Consider the following 19,684-nt stretch of genomic DNA (forward strand, 5'->3'; position numbering starts at 1 on the left):
AATAACTCAGCTGCTATTTCAGAAAGCCCATAATAGAATATGTAACACAACAGAATTTAAAAGAATACATAACAGAATAGAATTTATGGCTGAATTATACTTTTCAGCTGATAATATACTGTTACCCAAAATTATAATAAATTTGAAAGCACACAAAAGCTTTGCATTGTTCACTTCATGTTAACAGCAACAATACTTATTAACACTTATGTTCCCCAGGTACAAGAAATCTCCGAGGTAACACAGAAATTTTGCCCAGCTGATTCATGCTGCCCTCAAAGACACCTCAGACAAGTTCTCTATGCAAAATCAAGGACTTGAAAGAAAACCAGTATTCACCAAAACAATATTCTAACTACCATAGGCATGATAGTAGCAAAATAAGCAGAATTATCTAACTGCTGTAGATCATGGACCTTTAAAGGCTAAATTATCCAACCTCTGCCATAGCCAGACCAGATTGCTCAGATATTTCACTTTCTAAATTAAATGTTTTTCACCTTAAATGTATGAAGTTCAACTGGAAAAGAATAGTGTATGTCTGAAAAAAGAAGATTAATTTTCAACATCTTAAGCATTGCTCTTACAATTATTCCTCTCTAAAGCAGAAGCAGAAATAAGTGAGAAAGCTGTCATTTACTAAATACACTTTTTTGGCTTTAACTGATGTTCACCAAACAAGTTAAAATTCTCTACAGCCTATAATTAATTCTTCTAAGCTTTTGCTTTAGAAGTTCCACTTAGAAGACATACCAGCAGTTTGAATAAATTGTTAATGCCAAAAGAATATCCTAAGAATTCAAATTTCTTTTTTTAATTTCCTTCAGTGATTTGGATAGAACTCCAGTCTCCTCTGTCTCCCAAGGACAGCTTTAAAAGATGAGGTGTGAGATACCTGAAATGTCTTTTTATCTTATTATTAAAACCTAGCACAATGAAAACAGTGTGTTAAATTCAGATTGTCTGTAAGCTCTAGCAGGGCAGACAGAAATTGCCTTTTTAATTCAGCAGTGCCTTTAAGAGCACGAGATCAAACTGCCATGGGAATTCTGGGGAAAATTAAGGTGAATAACTGGAGGTGTTAAGATGATGCAAATAAAACAGCATGAGACATATCCATCAATGGATTTAATATTCAGAATCAGAGCAGTCTGAGAGCACAGAAAAAGGATTTGCAGCAGAGATTAATGGAAAATTTAAGCTCCTTGTCCTGAGTAACTCTGGTAACTCACAGCAGAGCTCGCAGAGCTACCAAACACCCTCAGTACCTGTGGGCACCACCCAGAGCATTTTTAATTGTCACAAGAGTTCTCTGAAGCCACACATATTACAGGTGCACCAAAACAGAAGCAAAAATGTAACCAGGGAGCAGCTTCCAGCACCATCAGCAACTCCTCACCCTGTCCAGAGGTACAGACAGGAGCAACCTTGGGGATAACTGCTCAAGTGTTAATCAGAAAAGTCCACTGCAATCTTGAGGAATTCAAAATACACTTCTTAAAATACCCCTTCTCACACATCTATGAAACATGCATTCATGAACCGAAATAAGATCCCATGGATAATCCACCAAAGGAAAGCAAAAGTATTTCTAATTTTGTATTTAATGTGACCACATGAAGGAGGAGAAATTATTGTACCTTTATATGCTGTCGTGCAGCACTGGAAACAAGAGGGAGATGCCTTAGACTGTCATTTATTAACCACTGCCAACCACCTGGAACAGCAAGGAACATAAACAGCTTTAAGTTTTCTTACTTTCTGAACTTCAACACTCTCCATTTAATTTTTCCACAGACCAGCAATTACACAGATCAACCTGTGTCCTTGGTTTTTTCTAAACTAAACAAGGCTGTGACTCCCAGCAGAGCTACTCCAGACTGGTTTAGTTAAAGTTAAGTTAATAGCTAAAAACCAAATATTCAAATTGCATCAGCATCTGCTGTAGTGTTTGTCTAACTTTTTGGTATTTTTAAAATGTGTTAGGCCACCTAACCCCATTAATTTTTTTTCTTTAAAAAGTAGAATTTGTTAATATTTTAGTTTAATGAATAGCTACTACAGTAACTATGTTAGTTACTTCAGTTAACTACTGCAGTCATGGAAGGTTATTTAAAATAGGACTTACTGATTATTGGATCTCCTCTAAATGGCATTTTTGATAGTGACAACTTCTCAATTAAAGCACAGACTGTAAGAAAATAAGTTTGATGAGATAAATACCCCCCCCCAGAAAACAGAAATTGTAGCAATTTTGAAAAGACAACCACAGGAGGTTACATTAGCATTAATTTTAAATTGAAGAATATTTGCAAACAGATACTCAAAATAAGGGAAATTAAAAACTGGGAGGAAATTACATTTGTACAAAAATCACTAGGATGCAGTGACTATCCTCTGCCACGAGTTAGTCCCATCACTGATCCCTTGTTTGGTGGGATGCTTTCCCCCTCTGCCATTCAAGGTGTGCCACTCTGCTATACAGCCTGGAAATGGCAGTGTAGCATCAGTGATAGAAAACCAACTGAGACAAGGATAATACCACAGCTACTAAAAACTATTCAAATCTTTAGGACAGGTTTTCCTACTTCTTATTCACATTGTTTTTGAACCTCCAAGGAGTGGCATTTGTTCACTGCACAGAGCTGGGAGCTATGAAACTGGATGAAACTTTATTTCCTTTGATACTTGGAATACATGAGCACATCCTTTCCATAACAAAGTCCTTATTATTTTTAATCTATGAACTTATTAGAGTTTTAATGCTTACAAACCCACTTTGAGAATTGTATTTTTTAAAAATGTTTTGAGGCTTTTTTGGGGAATGGAGATTAACACAGTAAACACTGCAAATTTTCTGTGCAACAGATTGACTGCATTGCTCAAATGAAAACTCAGCACTTGGGGAATACCAGTATCTTTCACCTCCTGGGATTCAGTTCAAATAAATGAGATTGGTACAGCTCCATCTCACTGCCTGGCTGCTTTAGAGTTGGTGGAGAGGAGGGAAAGGACAGAAGGTGCAATATAAACTAATTCCACTGTTTTGTTTTCCTCTGCTCCCACAACCTGATTTTTGACTCTTCCTCTGGGCTCTGCACATAACTGATCACCTCCATTTATAATCAACTTTCTGGGCTCCAAATCTACTCTTGAACTCACTCCTCACTATGGCAATGTCACACAAAATCCTCTCAATACTGTGTGTCAGGTTCTCTGTGCTAATATTTATCCAGAGACAAGGCTAAGTGCAATGTGACTAAACCCAAATCTCTTGGGGTTCCTCCTTAGCTCTCTGCACTTTGTGCTCTGTTGTGGTTGAGACCATCATCTTCATTAGACATGCAGGCAATTTGTGGAAGATTTTCAATTCTTCTCTTATTCCACCTACACAGTTGTATCATGCCAAAATACTGCCATTTGTATTTCTCCAAAACCACAAAATGTTCACCTGCTTAAAAGCTAAAACGTATCACAAAAAACCTCTCCCTTCAGCTTCCATTTTCGTGTCATACAGCTGTAATCTCACTCAAATCCCCCTTGTCTTCCATCTCAGTGCTGAAGCTCTGTTAGCCACAAGGTCTGGATGGCCTCAGATCTTCCAGGCTGGAATCTGCTCTGCAGCATTTCCTTCATTCAGCTCACAAGCAGGAAACCAAGTTGGCATCATTTCCTCATCCACCCAGGCTACCTCTTCCTGCAACACCCTTCCTTTTCACAGCATCCAACAATCTTCCAAATCCATCTTTTCTGTGGTGCCACACTCCCCACAGACTGTTGTTTCTATGGTCTTTGTGCTTCACTTCTGTGCACACGTGTGTTATGATAAAATCATTATTTCCACCATGGCTTCTGTCTAAAAATGCAGATTATATCTCTTGTGGAGAGGAATCTGACTAAATCACTGAAGGAAGACAGTCCAACCCTGAAAAAACTTCACTGTGTGCAACAACAGAAGGACAAAGAGCCCAGAACCATCTCCAGCTCTTACACAGAGTTACTCCAAGTATTGGTTATTCCAGGTGCATTGTTACCCCTTGTCCTGCTGTACCCATCTGCTGATTGGCCTTCAAAGTTCATCTTTTTTTAATTACTGTGCCGACTTTACTTACACATTCAACACAACATATGAAAAATGAACTGGAAACACATCAACAGCCAAATTCCTCAGGGCACCTCTCATGCTGTCCCATCCCAGCTGTGGTACTTACCAGCTGGTCTCATCAGTTCTCCACCTAAACCCCTGCAAAGCAGAAACAGCCTTCAGAGAACAACCCACCACAGGCAACCTCGGTGTACATTGCCCCCAGTGAGGCAAAAAGCACCTCAAAATCATTTCAGAATGAAAGCAGAGCACAAAATACCCACAGTTTTATGTTTGATCAACTCTGCTTCCTTCTAAATCAACTTTTCTTGACTTCAGTGTGATTAATACAAACCTCTCCTGAATATTAAGATTTCTTCTTGCCAAAATGCACTCCTGGTCTTCCTACTTTTTAATGTGAATAATAACAAGACTGTCAAGTTCATTTTGCTTTTCTTTTCACTTGCTACAGGAACATTCCAAACCCATGAGACTGGCCAAAGGACTTTCCAGTCATACAGTCCCTACCAGCTTCTGATTTCCACAAATGAAAAGGAACTAGATACAATTTTTAAATAAAATCATCATCTCTGTAAAACTAAGCAGAAACTTCCCTTCCCAGATCCCATTTTCACAGATGTTAACTGGTTTCCTCTCCTGGTGAGATTTACCACCCTTCTCCATTCCTGCTCAAGCCCCCTCCCAGGTGATTTTGTGTTTATCAGCACAAGAAACACAGCAGAAAAGGGAGAGAAACAAGTGGCTCAAACGACTTCAGATCCTCCTGAGGCAAAGGTGTGTTCCTCAAGGATGGTTTCACCAGCTCAGACCTCAGCCCAGTTCCTCTGTCTCAACATGAGCCTGGCCAGTAGCAGCACTGGGAGGAGAAAATCTGACCTGGGCAGAAAGTGGGGAGAGGGAAAAGCACCCTGGAAATGGCAGGGCCTGTCTGCATTCTTTGGCTTCTCCTGACCCCACTGAGCAGTGGCTGCTGCTTGTCTGGATGTTCACTCCCAAGGCAATGCCCCAGGTGTTCCACTCAGTGTCACCCTCTGTGGCTTCACTGCTCCATTTTGTGAACCTTTGACCTCCCCTTCCTTTGGATATTTCCTCCCTTGACTCCTCATTGTCTCCCTTCACTTCTGCTGGAATATTTCCTCCCTGAGGTGTGCCAAACCCTTAATCACCTGTTTGCATGTCCATGCTCTGGCAGAAACTCCCAGCAAGGGGAGCAACAACAAAGACTTGTTTATTTGCTTGTTGTTTTTTGTTTATTTTAAACATTTTTCTTCCCTCCTCTCCTCGTCCCTGCCCACAATAAAATTAGTAGCTGTGCTCAGAAGGCCAGCTTAGCAATCCTAACAGCTCTAACAACTTTGTTCTCCAATATATCCCTTTGTATGAGCTTCAAAAGCCTGAACATTTTAAACAGGTTTTTCCATTCCATATGAGGAGGTCCTTTCTGTAATATGCCCTGAGTTTCTGACTGTTCAACAATTTCATTGGTGTTTCAGGTAACACAGAGATGCCAATTCCACAATATTCTTATTTGCCATAGGTCAGCACTTCCTTTAATTGAGAAACTTTTGCTTTCCACGTTTAATATATATTAGGTTTAATTTAATAATCCCCAGCTCAGTTTATCACTGTAGGAAGCAAGCAGAGATTCTACATCCTCATGCTGATAAGGTGTGTAGTCTACCCCACCTTCCTGCCATGCTGTCTGCTCTCCAGCTTCTAAAAAAATTTAAATTAGAAAACAAAAAAAAAAGTGACGCAAGGAGGCGAGACAGCAGCAAAACCAGGTGACTGATGTGGCAAGCCTTGCTTCCTCTTCCACACTTCTCCCCTTTATTTTGCCTTCACCCATTCCTTGCCTTTTGTCTGCTGCCTTACTGCAAATGAGTAGAAAATAATCACCTTGCAAATGTGTTTGGTGTGCTGATGCAGGGATTCAGATATGGATTGCTGTGTTCCAAGTACAAAGCAAGAACTGACTCACAAAGGCTGCTCCTCTCCATTTCCTTGCACTGCCAAGAAGGAAGTCAGGCCACTTCAAGCTGTGCTGGTGGTAATAATTTGAGTGCCATCCCTTCCTCTGGCGTTTCACCAACTCCATTTCAGTTCAGAGCCTCTCCGAGGATTGCTGTCCCCATGCAAGAATGCAGAAAGGTGACAGGGATTTGCATAGCAACTTTTCCACGTGGCACAAACTCCAATCCAGTCCCTCTTGGTGGCACCATGACCTGGGTGTGCTCCCAGGGGTGGTTCTGGCCCAGACATTCTCTGTGTCCACCAACATAGCTGATCTTGTTCTCCCTTTCCACAGCTCATGCATATTCCACTTTTAAGAACCAAGAATTCTATCATAATCCAAGATCTTTCCTCAGCCAGTGCTTAGTTTGTCCAACATGATGCACATCTTTCTATTAACTTTATCTCACTCCACAGTATTTCACTAAATTAAAAAGATACGGATCTACCTAATTCAGAGATTCTGGATTTTGCTGTACAGTCAGTATTCCTTCTTTTTTATTCCAAAGACAAATCCACAAGTTGCATCACATTATTAGATGTACTTGTTTCAAGCTTTAATTATTAATTCAATTTGCAAATTGAGTGATGTAGTGCCCAGGCTCCACAAGCTCCTGAGCATTCCTTCCTGTGTGCAGCTCCACAGCAATGCTTCTCTCCTAGAAACATCCTGGGATGAATCACAATTTATGTGTGGAAAATAAAATATATGATCCCTTGCAGAACTGACAAATTAACATTACTGACCTAAGAATGACAGTATCTATTTTATAATTACATTAGCTTGAATCAAAACCAGTGGCAGGTCTGTTCTCAGAGCATAAAGAAGTTCAAAGTACTTCTGTGAATTTATTTTTTTAAATTAATTTAAGACTGCTGCTTTTTGTGTGAAAGCCAAAATTCCTCTTTAAGATAATAAAAATAACAGTAACTGAAGCTGTTTAGAATAGAAAAGCATCTACGTTTTCCCAGATATTCAAATCTGAAGTTAGAAGTATTGGAATAGCTGAAGAGATTCAGTTGTGAATGCTGGGTTTTGGGAAAGCTGAGATGTATTTCACTTCCACATGAACAGCAACCAAGAATTTTCTTTGGAAACTCTTTGTCCCAAACAGAAGTGAGGTATCTTTAAAGATCCGGGTTGCACATTCCCTGGGTTTTGGAGGTACAGAATGGCTTTATCAGAGGGTACACCAGGGGGAAAGGGAAACCCTTGAGCACAGCTGAATAGGTTAACAAAGTTTTCATGGCCAACCCTTCAAGATGCACAGAATAAACCACACTGACAGGAGAAACACCAACTTTTAAGCTACTGTAAATTGGTATCCCATGTTGTATTCTAACATCAGAATGCTACAGGTGAAATCCTGGCTCTATGGAAGTAAAAGCTTTCCCAGTGAGTGGCAGAACTTCACCTTGTAAGTCTTCAGAGCACAGTGCAGCACAATCTCACAGAGCCACCCAGGCCCTGGATGCACAAAACCCTCTGAACTTGGAGGAACTCTTAAGATAAGCTTTGTTGCAAAGCTGGAATTCTTTACTGATTAAGCTCATGTACCTAAAAAAAAACTCTTTCAGAGGGAGATGCATGCCAAGAAACACATTTGCCCTGAAACCATCAAGATCAGTTACAACCTTCGAGGTCTTTGAAATGAGATGAGTTTCTCTTTTGCCCAGCACCTGTCAACACCTGCGGGCTCCCTTAACTCCGCTGCAAACGCCGAAACTCGGGAAGTGCCGCCTCAACTGCCACTGGCTGCCACTCCGAGCTCCTAAATCTGCTGGGCTGCCACAGCTGACGTGCTCCACACCCAGGCAGCCCGTGCAGAGGCTGCAGGGATGAGCTCAGAGCAAGGCTGGGTGTGCAGCACGTCGCAGGCACCGCGCCGCCCGGCGTGGGAGGCGCTGACGAACATCCAGCATCCCGACACGTCCGGCTGGGATGGGAGCCTGGGGGGACGATGAACAACAGCATCTGCTGAGACACAAAGTGCACTGCAACCACCTGCAGGCAGCCCTGCGCTGCCAGAGCCACTCCTGATCTTCTGGGCACTCAGAACTGGCCACAAGGAAGCTAAAAAATATTCCGGACTGGGGGAGTGGGAAAACCAGAAACTTCTACACACACTGAAGAGTTTGATCTGGAGCCTTAGGAGAAGCTTAGATTGATGTAAAAATACAATACATAGATATTAAGTAGAAAAATCATAAACTTGTATTTCTGTAGTTGTAAGAAAGAATATGGCTTAAGTAAGAAATTGTATGGGTAAGATGGTGAAGGGTTTATAATGCAGAAGTGTGGTTGTATGGAATAAACTAAGAATTTAGAAGTTACAATACAACCATATATGTGCCTGTGAGAGAGAAGCCCACTGGGCAAATTATCCAGTGCAGTAAAATTAAGCAAAGGTGATAGGCTAGAAAAGCAAAATAAATTTTGTGGCAATTGTCTATTGGTTTAAAAAGTTCCATATTGCCTTGTAACAAATAATTTGTGATTATTAATGAGCTAAGGCCGACTGCTGGCTCCTCTAAGATCTCAAGGCCTCTGTGATTGATGTTTATCTGAGCAATAAATTGTTCTTAGCCTGAAACTCGTCCCATCCCTTCATCTCTAGTGGCACCAATAATACTGAACATCTGTTCAGCTGAAGAGTCAAGAACCTCAGACCAGATGAGGCAGTTTCAGAGAATCTTAACACAACTACTATTAAAATACTGTTTTCTTGAAGACTTTTTGTATTATTGAATAACAGAACTATTTAGGTTGGAAAAGATCTTTATAAGATCATTGAATCCAACCACTGCCAAGACCAACCTAACCCTTTCAACACATCCTTTAAACCTTTTAAAATGTAAACCCTTTTAAGACCTCTTTTATTTATATTAAAACCTTTAAACCAAACCCTTTTCAACACGTCTTTTAAATGTGTTAAAACCTTTTAAACTAAACCCTTTTGTAACATATCTTTTAAATCTAGGTTTTCACAGCTGGTAAAAACCAGGGATGGTGACTGCACCACTGCCCTGGTTACCTGTGCAAGGGTTGCACAAACAACCTTTTCCAACATCAATTTAAACCTTCCCTGGTGCAGCTTAAGGCCATTTCCTCTTTCCTATCATTTGTTCTTTGAGAGAAGGAGTTTTGAAAATGAGTCCAAGGTCTTAGATGCAGAACAGCAATGAATCTGCTACAGAAAAAACCCAAAAAACCAGCTACTAACCATGCTGGTGCAGTGGAAGCAGAATGGAAATCAGGCTGACTACTGACTGTGTTTAAACCAGCCGAGTGATTTCCTAACCCAGGTAACACAGTTGAAGACAACAGATGCCACAAGTTTTCATCTCAGGTTTTTATACATAAAAACACCATTTAAAACAAATAAAACACAGCACAATTTTTGTAACTTTATAACCTGCACAGCCCTAAACAGGCACAAGAGGCAGATGCTCTACAGGGCATGGTTTGCATATACCTTGGTGTAACCCCCACACAGAAACCCAGCAACTCCTGCACAACCCACAGCTGGAAGTGCACATGCAAATGCTGAAAGCAACCAGCTCCTCCAGACAAACCAGTGCATCAGATGTGTCAGGATCCAGGCTAATGGCAGGAAGTACACTCTGATGTGCCTGGACTTGCAGGCTCCTTTGTACTATGGTAAACCCAGAAAGGACTTCTGCAGGAGGACAGAAAAATACTTGTATTTTAAAAAAAATTGGTAATATGGGAGAAGATGGGATTTTCTACAATCAGCATAAATAAATTTGAGTGCTTCGAGTATATTCAAAACTGAGACTGGCTGCAGTAGAACTCAAAACAGGACGGAATAAAGGATAATTCATGGTCATTTTTCAAAATCAGGGTAAAGATGGTGCAAGAATTGCTAAAAAAAGGAAGATGCTAGAGCAGCTCTCTGAATGTCTCCATTACAGCTCTTTGGTTTTCTCTTGTTTGACTTGAGCTCCTTAGGGATTCAACAGAATCAGACAACCAAGAAACTCATGACCCATTTTCCAGCTAAAAATTTATAAATTGCAACTTTGTAAAAAAATATTTTAAAACCCCCAAAATCCAGCATTTCTACACTTTATTTCCTTTTCCCTTTCTCAGAGGACAAAAAATTCCCTAGCTTGATCAAAGCATTAAAATCCCTGCAGTCCCTGACAAGGCTATTTAGTGGCCAGAAGTAAAAGCAAAATATCTAATAAACAGCTGAGACATGTGGCCAGATGCTATTTGTTAGTACAGTTTAAAAACTTTAAATACAAATAAAAAACACAGGTTTTCAACATTCCTCCAAGATGTTGTTAACACTGAAAATTCCCAGTAGCAATTTCTCAAATGGAAATCTTTGGAATATTATGTGCAATAATTACTCATCAAGAAACAAGTTTGGCTTGTTCCACTAAATGCTTGCCCAGCAACACTCAAATTGTTGGTTTGTTTTTATAACCTAGTTTATTTTTCTTGTCCCATTTTAAAATATTTTGTGCACACTGCTGTTTTACAATATGGATCAGGGCAGACATCTCTGTCACAGCTAAGAATGAGAGCAAACAGCAGTGAATCAATCCTGCTTGGAGTTCATTGGAACTCTTATCTAGAACAAAAACATTTCTGTAGGCATCTTATAAATACCATTAAGTGCAAGAAGTGCACATTATGACAAAAACAAATTACACCCAAGCTCCACCCTGACATTAAAGAATTTATGGAAGCCAAGAGAGCCACCCACAAAGACATGAATATACAGTATCAGCACTAAGCCTATTCCAGCCCAACTCACTCCAAGTGTCACATTTCTCTAAATGACCCCTCAAGAAGTAAATTTTATCTTTTTTTTTCAGAAAGCTTCATGATTAAAAATACTTGCATAAAAATGTTTAACCCATAATTAATAATTACATAAAAAAACTAGCTCAGGTTTACTGGTTTCAGGTAAGGCACGTGTGAAGAAGTGAACTAAAAATGACAAAAAGTATCAGTTAAAAGAAGAAAAACCCTCACTTGCATATACAGCTATTAGGGAATACAAGTCATTATTATTTGATTTCCTTAAATTTATTAGCAAACTCTGAAGTCACACACCAGTTTTAATTCACATTTACTTAACAGCTCCTTAAGCAATACCCCTTAATTTCCTGGAAGCTTCAACAAATAGGAAATGAAAAACACCTTAGTGAAAACTCATTTACATTTTCTTTGTCGCAAGAGTTGAAAAATTGCCCTGAACCTTTTGCAACGCTCCTGTCCTGTTTGTCACACAGGATGGAGAAAGGAATTCTGGAAGTCAGAGAGAAGCTGACAGGAGGAAAAGGGGGGAAAAAAGGGAAAAAAGGGAGGAAGGAAAAGGGGAGAAGGAAAAGGGGAGAAGGAAAAGGGGAGAAGGAAAAGGGGAGAAGGAAAAGGGGAGAAGGAAAAGGGGAGAAGGAAAAGGGGAGAAGGAAAAGGGGAGAAGGAAAAGGGGACAAGGAAAAGGGGACAAGGAAAAGGGGACAAGGAAAAGGGGACAAGGAAAAGGGGACAAGGAAAAGGGGACAAGGAAAAGGGGACAAGGAAAAGGGGACAAGGAAAAGGGGACAAGGAAAAGGGGACAAGGAAAAGGGGACAAGGAAAAGGGGACAAGGAAAAGGGGACAAGGAAAAGGGGACAAGGAAAAGGGGACAAGGAAAAGGGGACAAGGAAAAGGGGAAAAGATCCTGGTTTCATTCCTTTTAACTGAGATTATCCAAGATGAAAAATGATGGGTTTGCATCTTTTTCTTACCTGTACAACTGACGACTGCAAAGCTGGGGGAAAAAAAGAAACACCTATTTTAATTGAGTTTGTTTGATCCAAGTGTTTTCATTTTTTCCCTCACATGCAATGCCATATACTGTGAGCTGTGCAAAACTTCAGTTAATTTAAAAAATAATATTCAAAGGGAAAACCTCTTTAAAACAACTTCTCTATCCATTTGAACTTTGTTTTCAAAACAAAAACAACATAACACATTTGTAAAACACTAATTTCCTGAATTCCAAACTCAAGCTGCTCCTGCAAATACCCTGGAAGCCAGTTTGGCTTTTTAAAACAGATTTGTTTTCCACCACTGGCCCTTTTAAGATGATGATAGACTGCTTGTCTGACCACTGAAAATAACTTTGGAAACTACAGATTTAATAGAAAAAATTTAACCAAAGGCTTAAATGTGACTGAAAAATTGTACTTCATTCTTAATGTTACATCAAGCCACTGTAAAAAAAATCAGAGATTATAACATTTCTATGTAGTAAAAGCCAAAAAAACCCAGATTATTTAAAATTGAGAGTTTATGCAACTGCATCACAATTTAAGGCCACTGTAAATGCAGAGATGTGCTGACCAAGCTTTCAGGCATTTCAACATGAGAAAGTTAAAGGAGGACAAAGGTGATTTTTCAACCTGTGGCAGCAGCTCTGAGCTGTGCCCAGAATTAAACAGGCACCTGTGGGCTTTGGTGGGTGAAGGGTGAAGTCTGCCAGCACATCAGATCCTGCAGGAACAGCAGGAGCCTGAATATTGTCTGGAGTATTGTCTGTTCCGTGCTGAAAAACCCAACAACATGGGATGACTGAACATGAAAGGGACAAATAAAGCAAAATTATCTCCACAGAAGTATCTGGAAGTGCCCCTGAGCAGGACAAGTTTAATTTAGCATAGGCAGAGATACAGACAATGCATCAGTTGAAATGTAGAATATGACTTTTGAGGGCTACAAACATTATGGATGTTATGATGGATTAATTATGGATGCAGGGACAAGGAATGGGTTCACCAAATGTCCCCTGAGCACAGTTACCCCAAGGCCACTCAGGAGGATAAAGGGGGAGCAAAAAGAGGGAAAAGGAAGCAAACAACCCCCTGAGGCATTTCAGAAATGTAATTTCAGCATCAGAGCTGGGGCTTCAGCAAGAGGCAGAAGAGCCCCCAGTGTCACTGTGTAAGACACAGGGTCCAGGACAAACTCCTGGCCCAGGGTCTGGGGGTGTCCAACCACCAGGACAAGGCTCACTCTTGACACAGGGCTGAGGAAGGTGGAGAACAGCTGCCTTCATTGTAAATCTGTGTTAAAAATCATGCAGCATTCCAGGTTAAAAATAGATTTATGCTGGCTACAAACCTCTTGGTGAATTTGCTTGAGCCCCTCCAATGATTTTTCAGTGAAAAAGTATGTGACAGATCTGTAAAAGTATACAAAATTTTTAATACAGATTTCCTCATCATGCTGTAACTATTTTTTCCATAATGTCATTGTACTTTCAAACAAAAAAACATAATTTGATTTTCAAATATGCTCCAGAGAAACATGCAATATTTATTTTTAAATAGTTCAGCAAACATAACAACAGAAATTCTTTCCTTGTCATACAGAAAACTATTTCAAAAGGCTTATAAAAAAATCGGAGTCACTTCCTGAAACATTATAATTGCCAATACACTGATAACCCTTCTCAGCTCAGCTGTATTTTTAGACTCCAACACTTCTGTGATTTTTCCATCTATTTCAAGTACTTCCAGCTACTAAAAATGATCTGTTTTTATTGACCTTGAACAGAAATTCTTTTGATGGACACTGCTGGCAAATGTGTGTGCAAATATACAGATATACCTTTATATATACCTGGAGCAGCATTCATAATCAGTGCAACTCAATGAGCTACTTGAGGTTTTTCTGCAACCCTGAAGACAAAACTGTCCCTACCCAGGAAGGCAGAACACTTACAGGGAAAGAGGAATTAATCTGCATTTAACTGATCACGTTCAATTCTCGACGTAAGGCAGCAAATGATCTCTCATTCCTAATTATGAATTTAAGGCTGAAGTCTTAAATCACTGACTAAAACGTGAAAGCTCAGCATCACTCATAAAAACAGACAAAAACTCAATGGAAACCCAGTTCAGTGAGATGAAGATTTCCATAATTATACTCAGGAAGCTTTTAATAGACCAGACATGAAAGGAAAATTTATAGTCTAGATAATGTTGCATTAATACCTATTATTCTCTTGTGCCAGTTTACACAGAGCATGGGTGATCTCAGCACAGGCAAGGATTGCCCCATGGCGTGTGTGCAGATCTGAGCCCACTGATAAAGGCAGAAGTCTTGGCAAAACTGAAAGAGATTCAATAATTAATTTATTATTTTTTAAACAAAGCACAGTGGCAGATCACAGCTCTAAATGTAATTTTGCCTGCCTAGAAAGAACACTGGAAAAGCATTTCTGTAAAGTCAAGTATCCTGGCAAATTTGTGACAAACAAGTTTTAATGAATTAAATTCTGACAAACCACACTGAGATGTTTTATACTCCCAACCACCTCCCTGGCTGGAGCAAATAAACAACATTGCTATTGGGCACTGAGCTGGCTGAGCAGGCAGGGGGTGGGATTTTATTTCCATGGGAAGTGGCATCGCCCTGGACCACGACAGGAGCCCAGGCAAGGTCTGCACTGCAGCTTCTCTGGGCTTGGGCACTGCCTTCAGCCACATGAAAAATCTGGATTTTCCAGACCTCAGGATCTGCAATGGGCTCAGCAAAGGACCCTGGGCTCATGCTAAGAAATATCTGGTTACACACACAGTCAGAAAGGAATTCTTCTGCAGGTGTCAGGCTGGACAAGACAAAACAGATCCCCCACCCTTTACAACATCAAAGCAAGAGCTGGGAATTTGAGGGGTAGCTGCTGGAGCTGTTCCCACACAGCTGCACCCCTTCATTCACCTCGGAACCAGCAGAGTCCAGTGCAGCCAGCTATCAAATGCCTCAAAAAAACCCCAACCTGACAGTAATTTATAATTTCTGTATAAAACCTAAAAACCAGTAAAGCCTCATGTATTAAGTGGCAGAGGAAATCTTAATTTTTATTAAGTAGATTTATTAGTTCTTTGTAGGTTTGTCCTGCCTAAGCTCAGCCTGGCTGGGCAGAGCTCAGCTGGTACCTACCCACGTTTGCCATGTACTCAGGGGCCTGGGGAGTGATGTTATGAAGAGCTTTGGTGGAAAGTTCTCGAATAACACTGTAAGAAAGCATTTCTGGGGGTTAGCAAGTCAGCAGAAGCAATGTGTTAAAAAAAAATAACCTGAGGAAGGGACTTCTGCCCCCAACCAAAACAAATATTCAGAATTACAATACTCTCTGTCCATCCTATGCTTCCCCCTGCAAAAAAACCAAGAAAAGCAAAGAGCAGCCACACAGACAGCTTCCAGTGAAGGGAAATAGCCCAAAGAGACAAGGAAAAAGACCAGTGGGGCTGGTGGAACCTGAGGGCTCCTTCTGGGCACTGGCAGGGACAGTGCAGTAAACTGTGATTATTTCTCATGATGCAAACGATGCTCAGCACTGATAGAATCTCACTTGTGTGATATGTACACATTTCAGTCTCCATGAACACTGAATTGTGAGTAAGCACCATCTCTATGCATGAAATCTGCTTTAATTAGGATAATTGTATGGTGACAGTGTTTACCCCTCACATACACTATATACCATATTAATGGGTTTTATTAATCTATTAACAGATTGAGGTCATGGCCAAAAGACAAAATTCATAAACCTGCTTAAGTGACATTCTGCTTGGGAGGAACAGATGATATCACCTACTACTTTCCCAGTTCCCTTCAGTTAAATGCTGCTGTAAAGCCAGGTATGAGTAAAATGTACAAAAATAATCTACAAAACCAGGAAAAACTATGCAGAACAGTCAACTCCTGGATATTAATAATTAGATTTTATGAACTTACCTATCCCAGTGGTTGATCTTCATGTTAACTAAGTGATCTATCATTGGCTGTGTATACTCAGGAAAACCAGCAATATACACGCTGAAAAAGAAAAAAAAACAGATATAGATTAGAAATATAGTCCAGAGACAGAAAGTGCAGAACCAATATTTGTGTGCATTTTAGCACAGTCTGTTCCAAAGGTTCAAATGCTCTGGTTTTAAGCCAAGTAAAAATTAACTCAAATATGCCTTCTCCTGAAGAACATAACAGCTGAATGAGAGGATAGCAAATATTCTGAATTATTGAAAAAACTTAAAATCACTTCTGTAAAGCTTTCAGATTGTTTCTAAAACCTGCTCTATATACAAGAAGCTTGACATTCAATCCCATTGTTACATTCCAGAAAATCCAGATGTGTAGATTAACTTGAATAATTATTTCAGATTGGAGAAACACATCACTGATATCAGCTACAAGACAGAGGAGAAATAAATTGCAGAAATGTGTTACATCTCCATAAATAAATTGGTCCAAAATGGAAAAGGGGCTTTCCATTTGTCCTTTCTAAAAACCAAACATATGCAGAAAGTGAATTGTGACAAAAGCAGTGGAAGCTGCAGAGCTCAGGTGTGAGGTGGAAGGAACAGCATTGCCTAACTCACAGCCACACTTCCAATCTTCAGAGGCATCAGCTATGGAAAGCCAAGGTTAACACAAGTGAAGTGAAATGTTTTTTCAGTGCATCTGATGAGTGTTAAATCACCTTGGGAAGCCCAACAATCAGCAGGACTGTTTGTGCCAGAAGAGCACAAAGGGACTCATGGATTACCTTCATTTCACCTTTCCAGATCTTTTGAGTGATTAACTTTGCAGCTATAATGGTGTTCTACTGATACACCTCTGTGCAATCAGAAGCAAACAAAGAGAAAAACCAAATACTGCCACATGTTCCCGTCCTGATATCTATGGAATTCATCAGAGAGGGAATCCTTAAATCCACAGCCAGACCTCAGTTACTTGAACCAACGCTGGACAAAGAAGCATCCTTAACTGAGCCTAGAGAAGGATTTGACACTTGGTTCAAATTGTTGTTGATGCCAGCACAGATATAAAAGGATATATAAAATATATAATAGAATATAAGATAAATAAATATAAAATTCATATCTCTAGGTCCTTTCCCTGCTCTGCAGGAGCCCACAATAACAGACACGTTTCCCCTGCCATGCCTGAGCTCTCCTCTCTTCTTTGTAGTTGCTTTTTTGAGTCCCAGTTTTAGCACGCACCTCTCTTGCCAACCATTTTAATTTAACTTCCTTGCCCACTAAAAATCAAACTCTAGGGTCACAGGTGTAGCTAAATCCCACTTTTAGTTTTAGTTTGTAACTATCTTTAACTACAGTCCTTATCTTCTGTGCCCTACTGAGAATTTAATGCAAGAAGCCTTGCATAAATTCTGTATTTCCTGATGATGGTGCTGCTTAGATTCCTGTACCCCACTCAGTTAAGCAGCTTTTTCCTTAACTCTGCTTGTACCAAGCTCAGAACTCCTGGAATCACATCATCTCTTTACTGCCAGCTCATATTAAATGCATTTCCTCGACCTTCCATCCTCAGATATGTATTATGATATTTGAGCTGAATCCTCTAAATACCATCAGCAAGAAGAGCACCCATTGTGAAAAACCTGCATTAAAATATTTAGATTTGAAAGGCTCTAAACAACTATTCATACACACACACACAAAAATATTTGTAAACATACATGACACTGCCCTTTACTGGGACATCATCATCATCTATGAACCAAATTGAGCTGTAGAAATTGACTTTTTTTTTTAATTACCTTTTATTGCTCAACATTATCATGGTACTTGTTTTCTGAGTAGCCAAATATGTACTTGTGTGTCTTTTCCTGTAATATTAGTCAGGAAAAAATAAAGAAATCACCAAGTAACTTAAGTATTAACCTGAATAATGACAGCCTGCTTGAAGAGCAGTGTAGTTTTTTGGAAGCAATAGAGTAAATGAGATAGCAAACATTTTACAAAAAATAGTTTGATTAATGGCACTGAAGATGCTTCAGAGAATTAAGCTTCTAAGTGCATAAGGCTATTCATAGAAAGATTTACAAATTTATTCCTCTTTCTGAACAGTTTAAAGAAAGAAATCAAAATACTTTGATTCATACGAGTGCTACTTACCTAAGTTAAATATTTTCAGTTAGGTAAGTCGCACTTGTACAAAAACTCTGAAAATCACAATTAAAGAAGTAAAAAAAATTTGAATTATCAACTCAGCTCTTGAAAAGTCAGAAGAACATAATCGGTCTGCAAGCCAGAATTATAGAAGAGAGAAAATAAAACCTGCTTTGTCCCTTCCCCAGGAGGGCTACAGTGGGTAAAAGGTGAAGCTATGAACAGAGTGAAATGATTCTGCACAAAAGAGACAATACAGATGTGGACAGAGCCATAAAAAAACCAGTCAAGGTGAAGACAGAGGGTTCCAGTATGAATTATCTTAAAAATCTCTCAGTGGATGTGGAAGAGGTTTTACAGTGAGCCAGAGAGAAGGTGGATAAGAGGATTCATGCTCACCCTGGAAGAATTTTCTACCAAGGTTGTTGACATAGAAGCCAAGAAAGAAAGAAGGATAAATAAAAGAAACCTGCAACTGCCTGTTCCAATGAGCACTTTGGTTGTCTTTCCTGACCAATGAGTAAAGTGTAAACTTATGAGCTTTGTCAGAATGTATAAAAAGCATACATGCTATAATAAAAACAGTTTGAAGCCTTCTGAAAATGGAGTGTGCTGCTTTGGATTGTCTCTGTCTCAACTACAACAAGTGGAAATCACAAATTTGGCAGTGGAGCATGAACCACCACGTAGCTGTCTGCTGTTTCTGCTCCCCAAGGACATCACCTGCCCAAACCTTCCTGAGCCTGGGCTCCTGAGCAGCCCCAGGGCAATGTCCTGCCCTGTCTCCTGACTCACCCGTGGGTGCTGCTGGGCTGCTCTCCCCACCCTGGCTCTGGACACAGACTGTCTCACACAGCTCCAGCCAGAACCAGCCCTTGCTCTTCGTCATTTCCTCGTGAGGAAATGCAATATTCTGCTCCTTCTGGCCATCCACTTTGGCTCCCAACTCCCCTGATGTCAGCAGCTCTGTGTTTCCAGAGCTGACTCTGTATTCCAGGTTTATACCCACACCACCCCAGTTTGGGTATTTCCCACCTGCTCTTTGCAGACTGTACTGCAGAGATCAGTTGGGGTTTTTCAAACATCACTGCATGCTGTGGCCAGCTTTTCAGTGGGATTTCTGAAACTCTGTGGTTTTGTACTACTATATATAACCTGATTTTTTCCCCAAGCATCAGAGTCTGTCTGCCATGGTAACAGCCTCTCCTTTGATTACAGCTCCCCAAACTTCTTCATCTTGTCCAGCCTTGAGCACCTTAGACAGTTTTGTGACACCTCTTAGCCAAGGAAATCATGGCAATGTTTTCACTCTGTCTCAAACATGATAATCAGGCATCAAAAAAATAAAACAACAATTTTGATTTACCTAAAACCATCAGTATTAGACTATGTTCAGTAAGGTGAGGCAATCAGATAAGAATTTCATTAGGTACCCCATATTTAGGAAAATTAGTAACTGGAAACTTACCTTATAGTCAAGTAACAGTTAACTCTGTTACCAACAGCAAAATAATCAGCTGCAGTCAGAATGTCAATGCCATGGGGGAAAGTGCCCTACAAACAAAATATTGCTTTAAAATGCATAATACATTCAAAAAAGGCAACATGATTGAAAACAA

At 40.0% G+C, this 19,684-nt stretch overlaps 1 protein-coding gene across 2 annotated transcripts in view; it reads right to left on the reverse strand.

Annotated features, from left to right (window-relative positions):
* The window catches only part of TBCD (tubulin folding cofactor D), a 112,039-nt gene that overhangs the window by 31,794 nt on the left and 60,561 nt on the right, over positions 1 to 19,684 (reverse strand). For both annotated transcript variants that reach the window (XM_021535835.3, XM_021535834.2), the window contains exons 17-25: positions 19,534 to 19,619; positions 15,886 to 15,966; positions 15,088 to 15,161; positions 14,139 to 14,256; positions 13,264 to 13,324; positions 11,889 to 11,911; positions 4,212 to 4,243; positions 2,129 to 2,191; positions 1,641 to 1,717 (exon numbers count right to left, since the gene is read on the reverse strand). In XM_021535835.3, coding sequence (XP_021391510.2) covers positions 1,641 to 1,717; positions 2,129 to 2,191; positions 4,212 to 4,243; positions 11,889 to 11,911; positions 13,264 to 13,324; positions 14,139 to 14,256; positions 15,088 to 15,161; positions 15,886 to 15,966; positions 19,534 to 19,619 — 615 coding nt within the window. The remainder of the gene's footprint in view (positions 1 to 1,640; positions 1,718 to 2,128; positions 2,192 to 4,211; positions 4,244 to 11,888; positions 11,912 to 13,263; positions 13,325 to 14,138; positions 14,257 to 15,087; positions 15,162 to 15,885; positions 15,967 to 19,533; positions 19,620 to 19,684) is intronic.

The sequence above is a fragment of the Lonchura striata genome, chromosome 19 (genome assembly GCF_046129695.1).
Source record: "Lonchura striata isolate bLonStr1 chromosome 19, bLonStr1.mat, whole genome shotgun sequence".
Classification (NCBI taxonomy): Eukaryota; Metazoa; Chordata; class Aves; order Passeriformes; family Estrildidae; genus Lonchura; species Lonchura striata.